General features: G+C 60.9%; 3 protein-coding genes across 3 annotated transcripts in view; all 3 read left to right on the forward strand.

The window, feature by feature from the left end:
- Positions 1-2,738, forward strand: part of IL2RG (interleukin 2 receptor subunit gamma) — a 10,965-nt gene extending 8,227 nt beyond the window's left edge. Inside the window, exons 7-8 of the mRNA XM_044452769.1 lie at positions 688-772; positions 1,789-2,738. Coding sequence (XP_044308704.1) covers positions 688-772; positions 1,789-1,947 — 244 coding nt within the window. The 3' untranslated portion in view covers positions 1,948-2,738. The remainder of the gene's footprint in view (positions 1-687; positions 773-1,788) is intronic.
- Positions 2,739-3,450: 712 nt separating this feature from the next.
- On the forward strand, positions 3,451-9,281 carry CUNHXorf65 (chromosome unknown CXorf65 homolog). The gene is made up of 6 exons (XM_044452713.1): positions 3,451-3,475; positions 4,487-4,573; positions 6,035-6,169; positions 7,784-7,852; positions 8,114-8,235; positions 9,156-9,281. The coding sequence occupies exons 1-6, from the start codon at positions 3,451-3,453 to the stop codon at positions 9,279-9,281; spliced, it is 564 nt and encodes a 187-aa protein (XP_044308648.1).
- LOC123034952 (sestrin-3-like) overlaps positions 4,542-11,144 on the forward strand; it is a 14,730-nt gene continuing 8,127 nt past the window's right edge. Inside the window, exon 1 of the mRNA XM_044452762.1 lies at positions 4,542-4,573. The gene's annotated coding sequence lies outside the window, so the exon portion shown is untranslated. The remainder of the gene's footprint in view (positions 4,574-11,144) is intronic.

The raw sequence follows: 11,144 nt of genomic DNA on the forward strand, positions 1-11,144 counted from the left end.
GGGGGGGGGGGGGGGGGGGGGGGGGGGGAGGAGGGGGGGGGGGGGGGTTGCAATGGAGGGCTGCAGATCCTCGTCCCGGAACCAACACGAGCAATACACAAGGGGGCAACTGTGTCCTTTGGGGTCTCCGGCCCCACTGGGGACAGGCCACCCCCTCCTCCTAGCACGAGGACTGCGCTGAAGCCTGCGAAAGCGTGCCAGCCGGCGGGGCTGGCTGCAGAGGGGGGCCTGTGGCCGGGGCCCCTCCGCAGCCCCGGAAGGGTGGCAGGCCCCATGCCCTCCCTCGCTCACCCGGAATGACGGCCAGCGTGACGGAAGGGCATCTCCCGCACGGCCCTTGGCAGGGCACCGCCGGCCACGGCCGAGGGGTGGAGCGCGGGCCTCCCTCCCGCCACGGGGCAGCCGGGTGGATCCCCGGCTGAGGCGCTCCCCTCGCTCGTGCAGGTGGTGCCTGGGCGCCCGGCCGGGGGTCTCCCGCAGTGCCAGAGAGGCCCCGGTGCCCCTCCTGCCTGTGCCAGCGCCTGGCCCGGAGGCCCTTGGGGCAGAGTTGCCCCGCCTGCTCCCGCTCCCCTTCCTGCTTCTCACGGCCGCATCGCTCGCAGCGGAGCGCAGGAGGGGCGGGCCAGGGCTGCCACGTGCCTGGGTGCCCCGTCCGGCCCGCCTCTGACCACTCTGTCTCTCCTGCAGGGTGCGGCTGGTGCTGATGCCCAAGATCCCCAACCCCAGCAAGAAATTCGAAGAGCTCTTCACGGCATACCAGGGCAATTTCTCCGTAAGTGTGCCGGCCTGCGGGTTTCTCTCCTGGGAGCCTTGCCAGACTCGTAGGATGGAAGGTTCCGGGCCAGAGCAGGATGCTCTTTGGGGCTCCCCAGCGGCTCAGGGGGACGGAAGGTCCCGCACTTGGCCTCGGATTGGCGCCTGCGCGCCTTCCCTGGCCCCTGCCCTGCCCCCAGCCATGTGGGCGCTGGCTGGAAACCTGCTTGCTGCAAGCGGGAGTGCTGGATACCGAGCCAGCGAAGGCACAAACGAGCTGCTGAGAAAACCAGTGGTGCTTCCGTGGAGAGCAACGCAGGAGGCACGCTGCTCCCGTCACTCTGCGTGGACACACACTGCCGCTCGCCGTTTGCAGTACAGAAAAAGTGCCACTCAGAAGGCACCTGTGCAAATGAGGGAGACTGAACCCGGTGCCGGTTTACAATTCCTTGTCCCAAACTCATTCCCAAAATAAACTTGGGCTTATCTCATATTGCAGGCCTTTGGGTTTCAGCCCCCATCATTGCAGTGAGCGTGGGTCAGGAATCCTGGGAGTCGTAGTCCAAACTGCTGGGGGGGCGGGGGCAGGAAGAAGTCACATCACCAGCCTCCACAATTCTCTCCAATCTTTGGGGAACGGGAGCATTCAAACCTTTGCTCTTTGTGGTACTCACCGAATGAGCTCTGCTATGAACTGCCATTGAAATGGGGCACTGGGAACTCTTCAGCCCGGCCACAAACAGAGTTCACGTTTTCCCTTTAAAAAAGCGAAGAGGGTTGTTATCGTGACACCAGGATGGGCAGAGAGCAAAAGCAGTTCGGAGAAGGAGAGGCGTTCTCTGGCTTCTGGGCCGCCTCTTGGCCGAGCCGGATGGTTTGGGCTCAGCGCAGAAGGAGGCACACACTGGTTCATTGCTCAATTTGCACGCTGCCTTTGTACCGAGGAAAAGCCAGTCAGGGTGACCGGGAGGACACAGGAGCAGTCTATGGGATAGAAGAAGGTGCCTTTCTCTTCCCAACTTTTTTTTTTGGCAGGAGTGGGCCGGATTTTCCAAGGACACCATGGAAAGTTTCAAGCCCATCTACTGCGAAAGCATTTGCCATGTCAATGAACTGGTCCCGGGTGGCAATGATGCTCTGGGCAAATTTGGAGGGACCTCTGTGGAAGCCCTGCCCAAGGCCAGCACCGAGTAGGGCCTGTGCAGCAGCGATCTGTGCCGACGGAATATTTCCTGACGTCCCCTGCCAACCTCTATTGAGCTTTCTTCCCTGGCAGCGGAGCAGTGTCCTCGGGCCTCTTTGGGCCTCCCCGATCTTCCCCGGAGCCTGCAGTCAAAGGCCCTGCTGCCTCCAGTACCAGCTTTTCTCCAGTCCTCACTCCGCCGAGCTGGTCGCGTGGCCGCCCTTGCTTGCTTTACTTGCGTGCGGGAGCCCTCGACCGCCGAGGCGCTGCCGCTGCCCCCAGTCCCACCCAAAGGGCTGTGGGCTCATGCAAAAGAGCTTCAGCACCGCGAGGCGTGTGTGGTTTTCTCACAACATGTTCATACTTGTGGGCCCACAGATCTTACAGGCCAGAGCATCCCTTTTAACAGCTGCCCCCAGCCTGGAGCTTTCCCCAGATGTCCGAACTGCCATGTCCAGCATCCCTGATCACTGACCTAGTCTGCCTAGGGGTGATGTCAGTTGCAGGCCAGAATGTCTGGAGGTCTGTGAATGGCCTGGTTCTTGACTTCAGACTGGAAACTGAGAAAAAGGACACACCACAAGGCGAGGGCAGAACTTCCGAAGCAACCGCAGGACTGCTGAGCGTGAGGGAGAGCGTCTGTGGCGCGTGTGTGGTCCAGGCAGAAGGCAGTCCCGGGGCTCCCGGGGTGCACAGAGGGCTTTCTCTGTCGGACAGGCACTGGAACATGCCTCAGGTTACCGCCAACGTGACACCTGCTCGAGCAGACCCACTGGAATAAATGGAACCCAAGCAATCACGAGCAACTTGTGTCCCGCGCATTTTGGTGGATGTTGAAGCAAGCTGGGCTTGCCGGGGACGCTGGACTTTCCCCTGCTCCATCTGGGCATCTGCATGGGGGCCGTCACTCGCTTTCCTTTGCCCTCAGTCGCTGCAGGGCAAAGGCGCTCAGCTCAGCTCAGCTCAGCACCCCTCCTGCTGCATCCCAGGGGGGCATCCAGTCGACCGCCCCGAAGGCCAGCCCGGACCATGAGCGCGCAAACCCCCACTCCCATCCTCCGCATGCTGCCGGGCCAGCCTGTGCCCTGGCATCCTTTTCAGCTCCCGCACTTGCCTGCTCCTTGGCCACGGAACCACAGTGCCATGCGGAAGGACCTCCCACGGCCTTTCGCCTTCTTCACCAGCCTTGGCATCTGGCCTTGCACTTTCCAGTCTCTTGGCTTCTCCTGCTCCAGTGGGTTGCCCGCCCCCCCCCCCGAGCCCCGTCTTGCTGCGTGCAGGACGGCTCCCTCCCTGGCAGCTCCCCCAGGCTCGCCCCCCACACACCCCTCTCACCTCAAAGCCCGGGAAGACGCAGTTCGCCCTCCGGCCGCCCTGCGGGGTGTGACCCGTGGCCCGCGACCAGGGCTGCCAAGGCCTCGCAGAGTCTTCCATTGTGAGGTTGCGGAGTGTCACGATGACACCGGGTCGCTCACCAGTGCAGAGCCAGCCAGCCGCGCCCACGGTCCTCCGGCATGTTTATCTGCATCAAGTACGGAGGTGAGGTGAGAATCTAGCAAGAAGCACTAGGGATTGCCTTGCCTGGAATGGACGGGACGGACAGAAGGCACACTCACCCTCAAGCCCCTGCCCATTTGGCCCCCAAGCACAACAGGATGGGAGCGTGGGCAGGCAGCGGTGAGCACTGCAGAAAGCTGGGCGGGGGGGGCTTTTGAGGATTAGCAGCTTGGCATCCACAGTTGTCCCCCCTGCTCAGAGCACAGGGGATGTCCTTCCCCAAGGTGGTGGCTGCTTCAAGGGACGGGTTGTCTCTGCAACGTCCTTGGCATCCGGCTCACTAGTCAAAACTCGGTGGCCTTGTGGCTCCCTTGCAGCGCCCAGATTCAGCTTTGGATCCCCAAGACTCCAGAGGCAACGGGAAACGCAAGGCCAGCGGCTGGTTCCACCCGCACTTGAGCCCAGCCAGGGTTCAGCAGCCCCTTCTTCAGGGGAATGCTGACCTAGACCATGTATTAATTAATTAAGTAATTAATTAAAAGCTTTTCTATGCCGTCCTTCACCGAGTCCCAGGACGGTAATGTAATAAAATAAAAGCACAGCATCGCCCTTCACTTGACAACGAATAAAACTCAGCTTTAATACAAAGTCAAAGCTTAAAGTATCGGGCAAATAAAAACCTAGCTGTGTGGATCTTTCCTGCCCCCCCTCGGGTGGGCAGCTAAAGTGGACTGGATGATTCACTGTGGGAAGACGGTACGTGTGAGGATCTGCTCCCGGCACCAGCACCCAGCCCCTTCCTGCCTTACCCACCCAGCCGTCTCTGTCATCCTTTTCCCACCATCCTTTCATACAGGATCCGCTCTGGGGCGCTTCTGGGCTGCTGGGTGGGGCAGACGGCTTGCCTGGCCCTGGGAGGAAGGGCCGGGCGCGGGTGCTGCGCTCAGGCGACGGAAGCCTGACAGCAGGGGGAGGCTCCAGAGCCGGGCCACGTGGGGGGTCCGAGTGGGACTCCAGGCTGCTCAGCACCCCCCCCGACTCTGCCTTTTGCAGACAACCGACAGCTCCTGGCCAACATCAACTGCTCGGTTTTGCTTCTCATGCACTACCTGCGGGACAAGGTGGGGCTGCAGCAGACAGGTAAGTGGGCCGGGGCTCCCACTGCGTTCGGTGCAGCACGTGGCCAGCACTGCCGGGGCTTTTGCCAAGGAGTGAGCGGAGGGGCGGGCGGCAGAGGCTCGGTCTGTTTGGCGGCTGAACCCTCCGCTGCAGCAGCCACATCGCGGGGCCGCAGGTGAGTATTTTGTGGGTACGGGCAAAATGCAGCACACAAAATAGCATGCAAAACAGAGCTCGTGATATCAACACACTGCACGTGCAGCCTTACAAGAAGCTGTGTGGGTTGTACACGACAAATGTGTAAGCACTGTGCTCCTATTGCAATAAACCGTAAGTCCCCAAATGCTGCAGGTCACTGGAAATAAGTCAGTGGACATAGCTGGAATGAGTGGCCAGCTGGGGCTGCCTTCCCAAAAAGGCTGCTCAGGGTGGGGCTCCTCCATGCACAGCATGACTGCCACGGGGGCATGGCCACCCAGAAAAGACGTGCTTTCTCGAAGTTCAACTGGTGAGGCCAAAAGAAAGCTGACTTGCCCAGAAACCTAAGAAAAGGGGTCTGAGCTCCAAACTGCAAACCACCCTGTTGAGCCCAGATATGGAAGGCCGTGGAGGGGCTACACTTTGTTTTGAAGCATATCAGCCTCTCAGTCATCCGCATATCGGGAATTAGATGATTAGCAGGGAAGCCAGGTGGTGCTGGGGTGTCGCGGGTGCCTTGGCTCCCAGAGACACCCTCCTGCTAAAAACGGCTAAGCACACAGGCCCTTATGGTGGGGTGTATCGGGCCAGCCCAACCAGCAGCCAGATGGGGGAAGACACATGATTGCAGGTTTTGTCGTTGGGGGGTTTTATGGCTGGGAATGAAGAGAGGGGCTTGTGAGTGGAGGGATTTCTGCCTCCTGTGCTAAAATAGCCTGGCAAGCCTTCCTCGACTTGGGTGGGCAGCCTCGGCACCATCGCTTCCACCCCGGGCAGCAAAGTATCTTGGGCCAAACCTGGCCCATCGGGAGCCCAGGTGGAACTTCAGAGCCAGAAAACGGGGGAAACTCTCACCTGCAGCTGAAAATGGCAGAAACCAGGTTGGAGTCGCTGTGGGCCGAGCAAGTCTTGCATTCAGTGCTGGCAGAGTGGCGAGCGCAGGGGCAGTGGGACATGGGCAGGGACACCCGTGACTGAGAGGGGTGCTTACGAGGCCAGGGGCTCCAAGTCCATCGGCAGCTCGAAACAGCAGCCGGCCGAAACTCTGCAAATGCCGACAAGGCCGGGAGATTGGCGCCCGCGTGTTTAGAGCGGCTCGAGGAACCCTTGAGCCCGCAGGACGGGAACAGCAGTTAATTCTTCAAAAGGCAGCACGGGGAGGACGGAGCCGAGTCCGCCAGCCCTGCCCCAGACGCCTCCCTCGTGTGGCTGATGGGCCACAGTGCAGTGGAGTGGCTCGCTGGGAGGAAAGCCCACCTGGCCCCTGCGGTTGCTCCCTTTCAGACCCCGTTGACTTGTGTGAGGAGAACGGGACCCTAAAGCTGCTGTTCCTGGTCAGGTTTCCGGAAGACAGTGCCAGCAAGTTCCTCACCCCGCGGGGAACCTATTACATGTGCAAAGTAGAGCGTGGTGCCCCAGGTGAGTGCAAGAGCAAGGCTCCCCCCCAGCCATGCAGCGGGCAGCCACAGCTGCACAGAGGTCGTCCTTACCCAGCCTTGCCCGGCCACAAACTCCCTTCCTGCAAAGGCGCATGTACAAGCACAGAGGGGAACCGGAATGCCCACCACCTGGCAGTAAGGCCTGCATGTTAAAAATTCAGTGTCCCCCCCCCGATCTTTTCCATGCTCCAGCAGGGGAAAGCTCTGATCCGAGAAGGCTGGGGGGGGGGGCTGGAGGGGGGAGGGGGGCCTGGCTCAGCCCGGCGGGTTCCTCAGGTCTCCGGCTTGCCTAAGACTTCTTAGGCAGGTTGCTTTGCGGAGGGATGAGGAGGGCTGGAGCAAGAGGCAAGCGAGAGGCCCAGCCCCATGGAGGGTATGGGGCTAGCTGGGGGCGCCTGCTCATGCGGAGGGTCCCACAGCCGCCCCAGCCTTTTCCAGGCTGGCAACTGACCCTCAGGCTGGAGAGCATCTCCTCTGGCTTTTGGAAAGGTTGGGCGGGAGAGCGTGGTGCTTGGACAGACACCGAAGCTCAGCTGACTCGGCCGTCCTGCGTGACACCACGGGAAGGCACAGCGGGGATCTCCGGGCTGCGCCACTTGGGGTTTTGGGCTCCCTCTCCACATGCCCTGCTATTTGTGAGACCGCAAGCTGCAAAAAGGCGGCATCCAAAGAGGATGCCGCTCCTTTTGTCCTTGCATTACGGACCAGCGCGTCTGGAGGGCACCCGGTTGGGGAGGGCTGAGCTGATTCCCTGGGTGGGCCGTCGGGTCGGCATCCTGGTTCTGTTTCTGGCTGTGTTTGTTATTATTTCGAGGGCTCTTACCGAATGTTTTAAAATGCTGTTTTTAGTGGCCTTGAGGTTTGTTTGGAGGAAAGGTGGGATAGAAATCTTTTAAGAAGCAAAGCCTCCTCAAAAGATGGCCCTTCACAGGCTGCTCTCAAGCTGGGCACGGTTGTTGCGCCCTGGATATTTTAAAGTTGTGTTCTTTGGTCTCTACTGCGCAGTGAACAGAAGAGAATGTCCCGGGGTGCCTGCCTTAGTTGGCACATGCAGATGAGCACTAGTCCTGCCTTCTAGAGTTCCCCTCCCCACCCCGAGCAACAGGTTCCTGCCCTACAATGCCATCTCGAGCTCCTTTATGCTGCCACCGTCGTCAACTGCATCTCCGCCGAGACCGCCAGCCATACTTTCTGGGGCGGGCAGACAGTTGCAGTCCAAAACATCCAGAAGGTACAAGGCTAGGGAATCTGGCATGCCCTGAATGGCAGCCACATTCCAGAGTGTCCAGAGCAGAGACCGCTTCTGCCGCCTGGGACCGGGCAATTTACTTGCAGACGGCACCGAGTGGACCGTGCACACACATCTCGCACACTAGGCAGCCCCTCCACCGCGGCCTTCGAGAGGCGCCACCAGCAGCAGGCCAGAAGGACCTGGCATCTCCGCGGCTTACCAGCAGGGAGGCAGCCAGGGGTCCCATGTGATGAGAGGATCATGGTCACGCTTGTGAAGGATCACAGACACCATGACAAACCTCTCTCTCTCTCTCTCTCTCTCTCTCTCTCTCTCTCTCTCTCTCTCTCTCTCGTGGTGCAGGGACCAAGCACGAAAATGGCTACCGGGCCTTCATCCCACTATTCAAGTACCCTTCACCAGAATTGTTGGGTAGGGACACCCAAGGATGCAGCTTCCTGGCTGAGCAGATTGCTGCTGCCTCGTCTTGTGCAGAGAGTTGCCCCCCGGGGCTGGTGGGGGGCAACACATGCAAGCCAGCAGGAGATGCTCGGGGCAGGCAGAGCCGTGCCGGCCGGCAGCAGGCCACGCGGCTGGGGGAGGGGCAGGCACCGCGCCTGGGGGAGCCAGCCGCCCTCCCCGAAATGGAGCCGGGCCCCCTGCTCTGCCTGGAGCGCCCTGCTTGCCTTGCAGACTCCTTGCGCAACCAGTGCGACTTCCTCGAGAAGAGCCGCCTCAAGGCACTAAAGAGCCAAGATGGCAAGAAGCCGCCGACCATGGAGTCGCTCCTGTCTTGCATGGCCAACCAGGTGGTGGTAAGCCCCTCCCGTTGGCCCAGGGGAGCAAATCCGGCCTCCACGGCGGTGGCTCTCCCACCTGAGAGCTGTACCAGCAAGGAAACTGGACCAACCCAAGGAGTCGTCCCGCGGAAGGAGGAAGCCCTCCCCTCCTCTTCCTCCCCAGAAAGCACCTGGGGGACTTGGATGCCACCGCTCGGTGTGCCAGCCCGTCTTTAGAGGTTGTGGGGACCTCTTGAGCGCCGTGGGGAAGAGCGTCTCCCTTTTCTCAGCTGAGAACGTGACCCCTGCCCCAGGCAGCTCCCATTGCATGCTGACCCGCACGCCTCCGTTCTGTGGCCCGTTCTCACACGGGATAGTCCATGTTCTCTGACCATTTTTGCCTGTTGGCGATACTCATTTAAGAAATCACCTGCATGATCTCTAGGGTTCACCTCCCTCTCTCCAGGGACCCCGGAAAGTAAGTTTCTGCAATGGGGGATGCACGCAACTGGCTCTGCTAGCGCACAAGCAACTGGATTCATGTGCGTGGACATGGTGCACAACCAGCCGTTTCAGGCACTGCTGCTCGGTGCATTTTGAATTGTGGATCGGAAGCAGAAGCCCTGTGTCCCCTCAGCCGAGAGCAGTCGCACACACTGGGCTTCTAAGTGAGAGGAGGACAGGGCTGTCGCAGAACCAACGAACCGTGTGGGGACGCAAAGGGTGATCTTCCTAAGCTGGCGCTCTCCATTTATCCTCAGTCAGCATGGCCAGCAGTCAGGAATTCTGGGAGTTGTTGTTCGAAGCACCGGAGGGAGGGCGGTGAGGTGGTGCAGCTCGCAAAGTGTTGCCGAGTTGAGACCTGGGCTGCCGCAAACATCCTCCTTGCCTTGTCCTCTCGTATCGCTGCCGGTGTAGCCGTGACCCTGTTGGTGTATGTTGTCTCGCCCGTTCAGGGAAAAGGCACGGGGAAGGCGGGACCAAACACCTCTGGTGGCCTAGATGAGGAGGGCTTGCCTCGGAAGACAACCGCGACTGCCAAGGCTAGGCTGGAGGCAAGCAGGAAGGACAAGCATCGCTGAGCGCTGGAGCTGGTGCCCCGGGGAGCCGCTTTCTCCTCCAGGGCCCTCCTGGCCACCCAAATGCCTGGCTGCCGTTGCCTACCCCACCTGCCGAGCCCGGGTCCGAATAAAGACACCGTTGGCCCAGGAGCCTCACGCCTCGCCTCTCTTCCCTCCCCTCGGAGGCAGGCCGCAGGGAGCCGTTCTGTCCGGGGAAGGGGAGCTGTCCTTCAGAGCAGCTGCATTGTCTATGGAGCCCGTTTTGCATTCAGGGATGGAGCCCTGCTATGGTTTTAAGGTGATGTCATCAGGCTACCTTCTGATTGGCTCTGAAGAGGAGCTGCAGCAGAAAGTGGATTTGCCAGAACAGGCAAAGAGAAAAGAGGCTCCCAGAGAACAGCACAGCCGGTTGCACAGCCGGGCTGTTGCTGGGGCTGTGCTGTTTCACGCTGCCTCCCTGCCTGGCCGAGAGCCTGTGGAGCAGGCTGGTGCCCGGCCTCCTTGGCAAGCCTTCAGGGACCCACAGGTATTGCCCAGCAGCTGAAAGCCCACAGCCCTGCCACATGGCACGCCAGGGCAGGGATGGATGAATCGCCAGGCCTCTGGGGGCCGCAGGGAGATGCTGATTTATCCTGCCCCGGGAATGCCCACCCTGGAAAGCCCTGCTACAAGGGGGCAGGACCGTCCGTGCGTCAGGGCGACTTTCAGGGACGCTGCGTGTCCTCCCAGGTACGGCAGAGGCAAGCAAGACGATGGAAGTGCAGCTGCTCTTTGACCTTCTGGAAGCAGCTGCTTCAAGTGATGCAGAAGGAGCCGCGTTGCTGGCAGATGCTGACAGCCTAGCAGGGTTCCGTACTCCCACACGCCATAAAACCAGGACCAGACAGACAGAACTCTGACATAGTTTCATTGTCGAATTTACCTCACAATTAAAAAACAGTGACCTCTGCAGTTAAAAAAAGAAAAGATCCCGGATTAGTGGGCAGGAACTCCATTTGCAGTAATTTCATGACATTCCTCAGGTGAGCCCAAGCATCTTGGTTCCTTAGAGGTGAAGCATGGAACAGTATGACCGCAACACATGCAGCAACCACAAACGGGCATGCGAATTGCATAAAAGGAAAACCAGGATGGATCGTTATTAAGTACGTTTTTCCACCCATGGCGCAGGCGGTCTCCGGATGCCCCACGGAGCCCAAATAAAATCTTGCAAGACCGTGCGGTGTTTAACGAGCCACGCTCCCTCTCGTGCACGGGTGTTGCATCCAGACATTGCGGGCTCGCAGCTCCCATCACCCCTAGCCCGCACAGCCCGTTCAGTGGGATCATGGGAACTGCAGTCCAGCCGCAACTGGAGCACACGCGTTCCCCACCCCTGCCGGACCTCTCTTGGCAAGGTGCTCGCGCACGTTTCACCGGTCCCGGAGGCAAAGGGCCGGCGGTGCCCGGGCCGCCGATGCCCCGAAGCGGGACGCGGCTCTCTTAAGAGCTGTCAAGGGACGCCACGCCGGCCTCCTGGCCACGCCCCCTTTCCCTAGAAATGGGCGTGGTCCCCACTTGACGGGCAGGTAACTTTCCACTCGGCCCACGTGGTCTGCAAGCCGCCTGCCGCAAGCTGGCCAGGCCCCGCCCCGCGGATCTCGATTGGCTCCCCGCTCCCGGTCGTCCGCGCCCCCTTTGCCGTATTTGGAGGGCGCCGGCCGGCAGACACGCCCCCCCGCGGCTCTGCTCCGCTCGGCTCGGCTCGGGCTGTCCGGTTGGCCGCGGCTCGGAGTCCGGTAGCGGCTCCCGGTCCCAGGCGGCGCGGCGCGGCGGGGCGCGGGACCCGGCAGGCCGGCGAGATGATCCTCTGCCCGCCCAGCACGGAGCCGCCCCCCCGCGGGA

This window comes from Varanus komodoensis, unplaced genomic scaffold (genome assembly GCF_004798865.1).
Source record: "Varanus komodoensis strain SLA01 unplaced genomic scaffold, ASM479886v1 scaffold74, whole genome shotgun sequence".
Taxonomy (NCBI): Eukaryota; Metazoa; Chordata; class Lepidosauria; order Squamata; family Varanidae; genus Varanus; species Varanus komodoensis.

Excerpts from the sequence above, each read along its gene's own strand:
- CUNHXorf65 (XM_044452713.1), top strand. The coding sequence starts at position 3,451 with ATGTTTATCTGCATCAAGTACGGAG. Across the intron at positions 3,476-4,486 it reads TATCTGCATCAAGTACGGAG|ACAACCGACAGCTCCTGGCC; the intron begins GTGAGGTGAGAA and ends TGCCTTTTGCAG. Across the intron at positions 6,170-7,783 it reads AGTAGAGCGTGGTGCCCCAG|GGACCAAGCACGAAAATGGC; the intron begins GTGAGTGCAAGA and ends CTCGTGGTGCAG.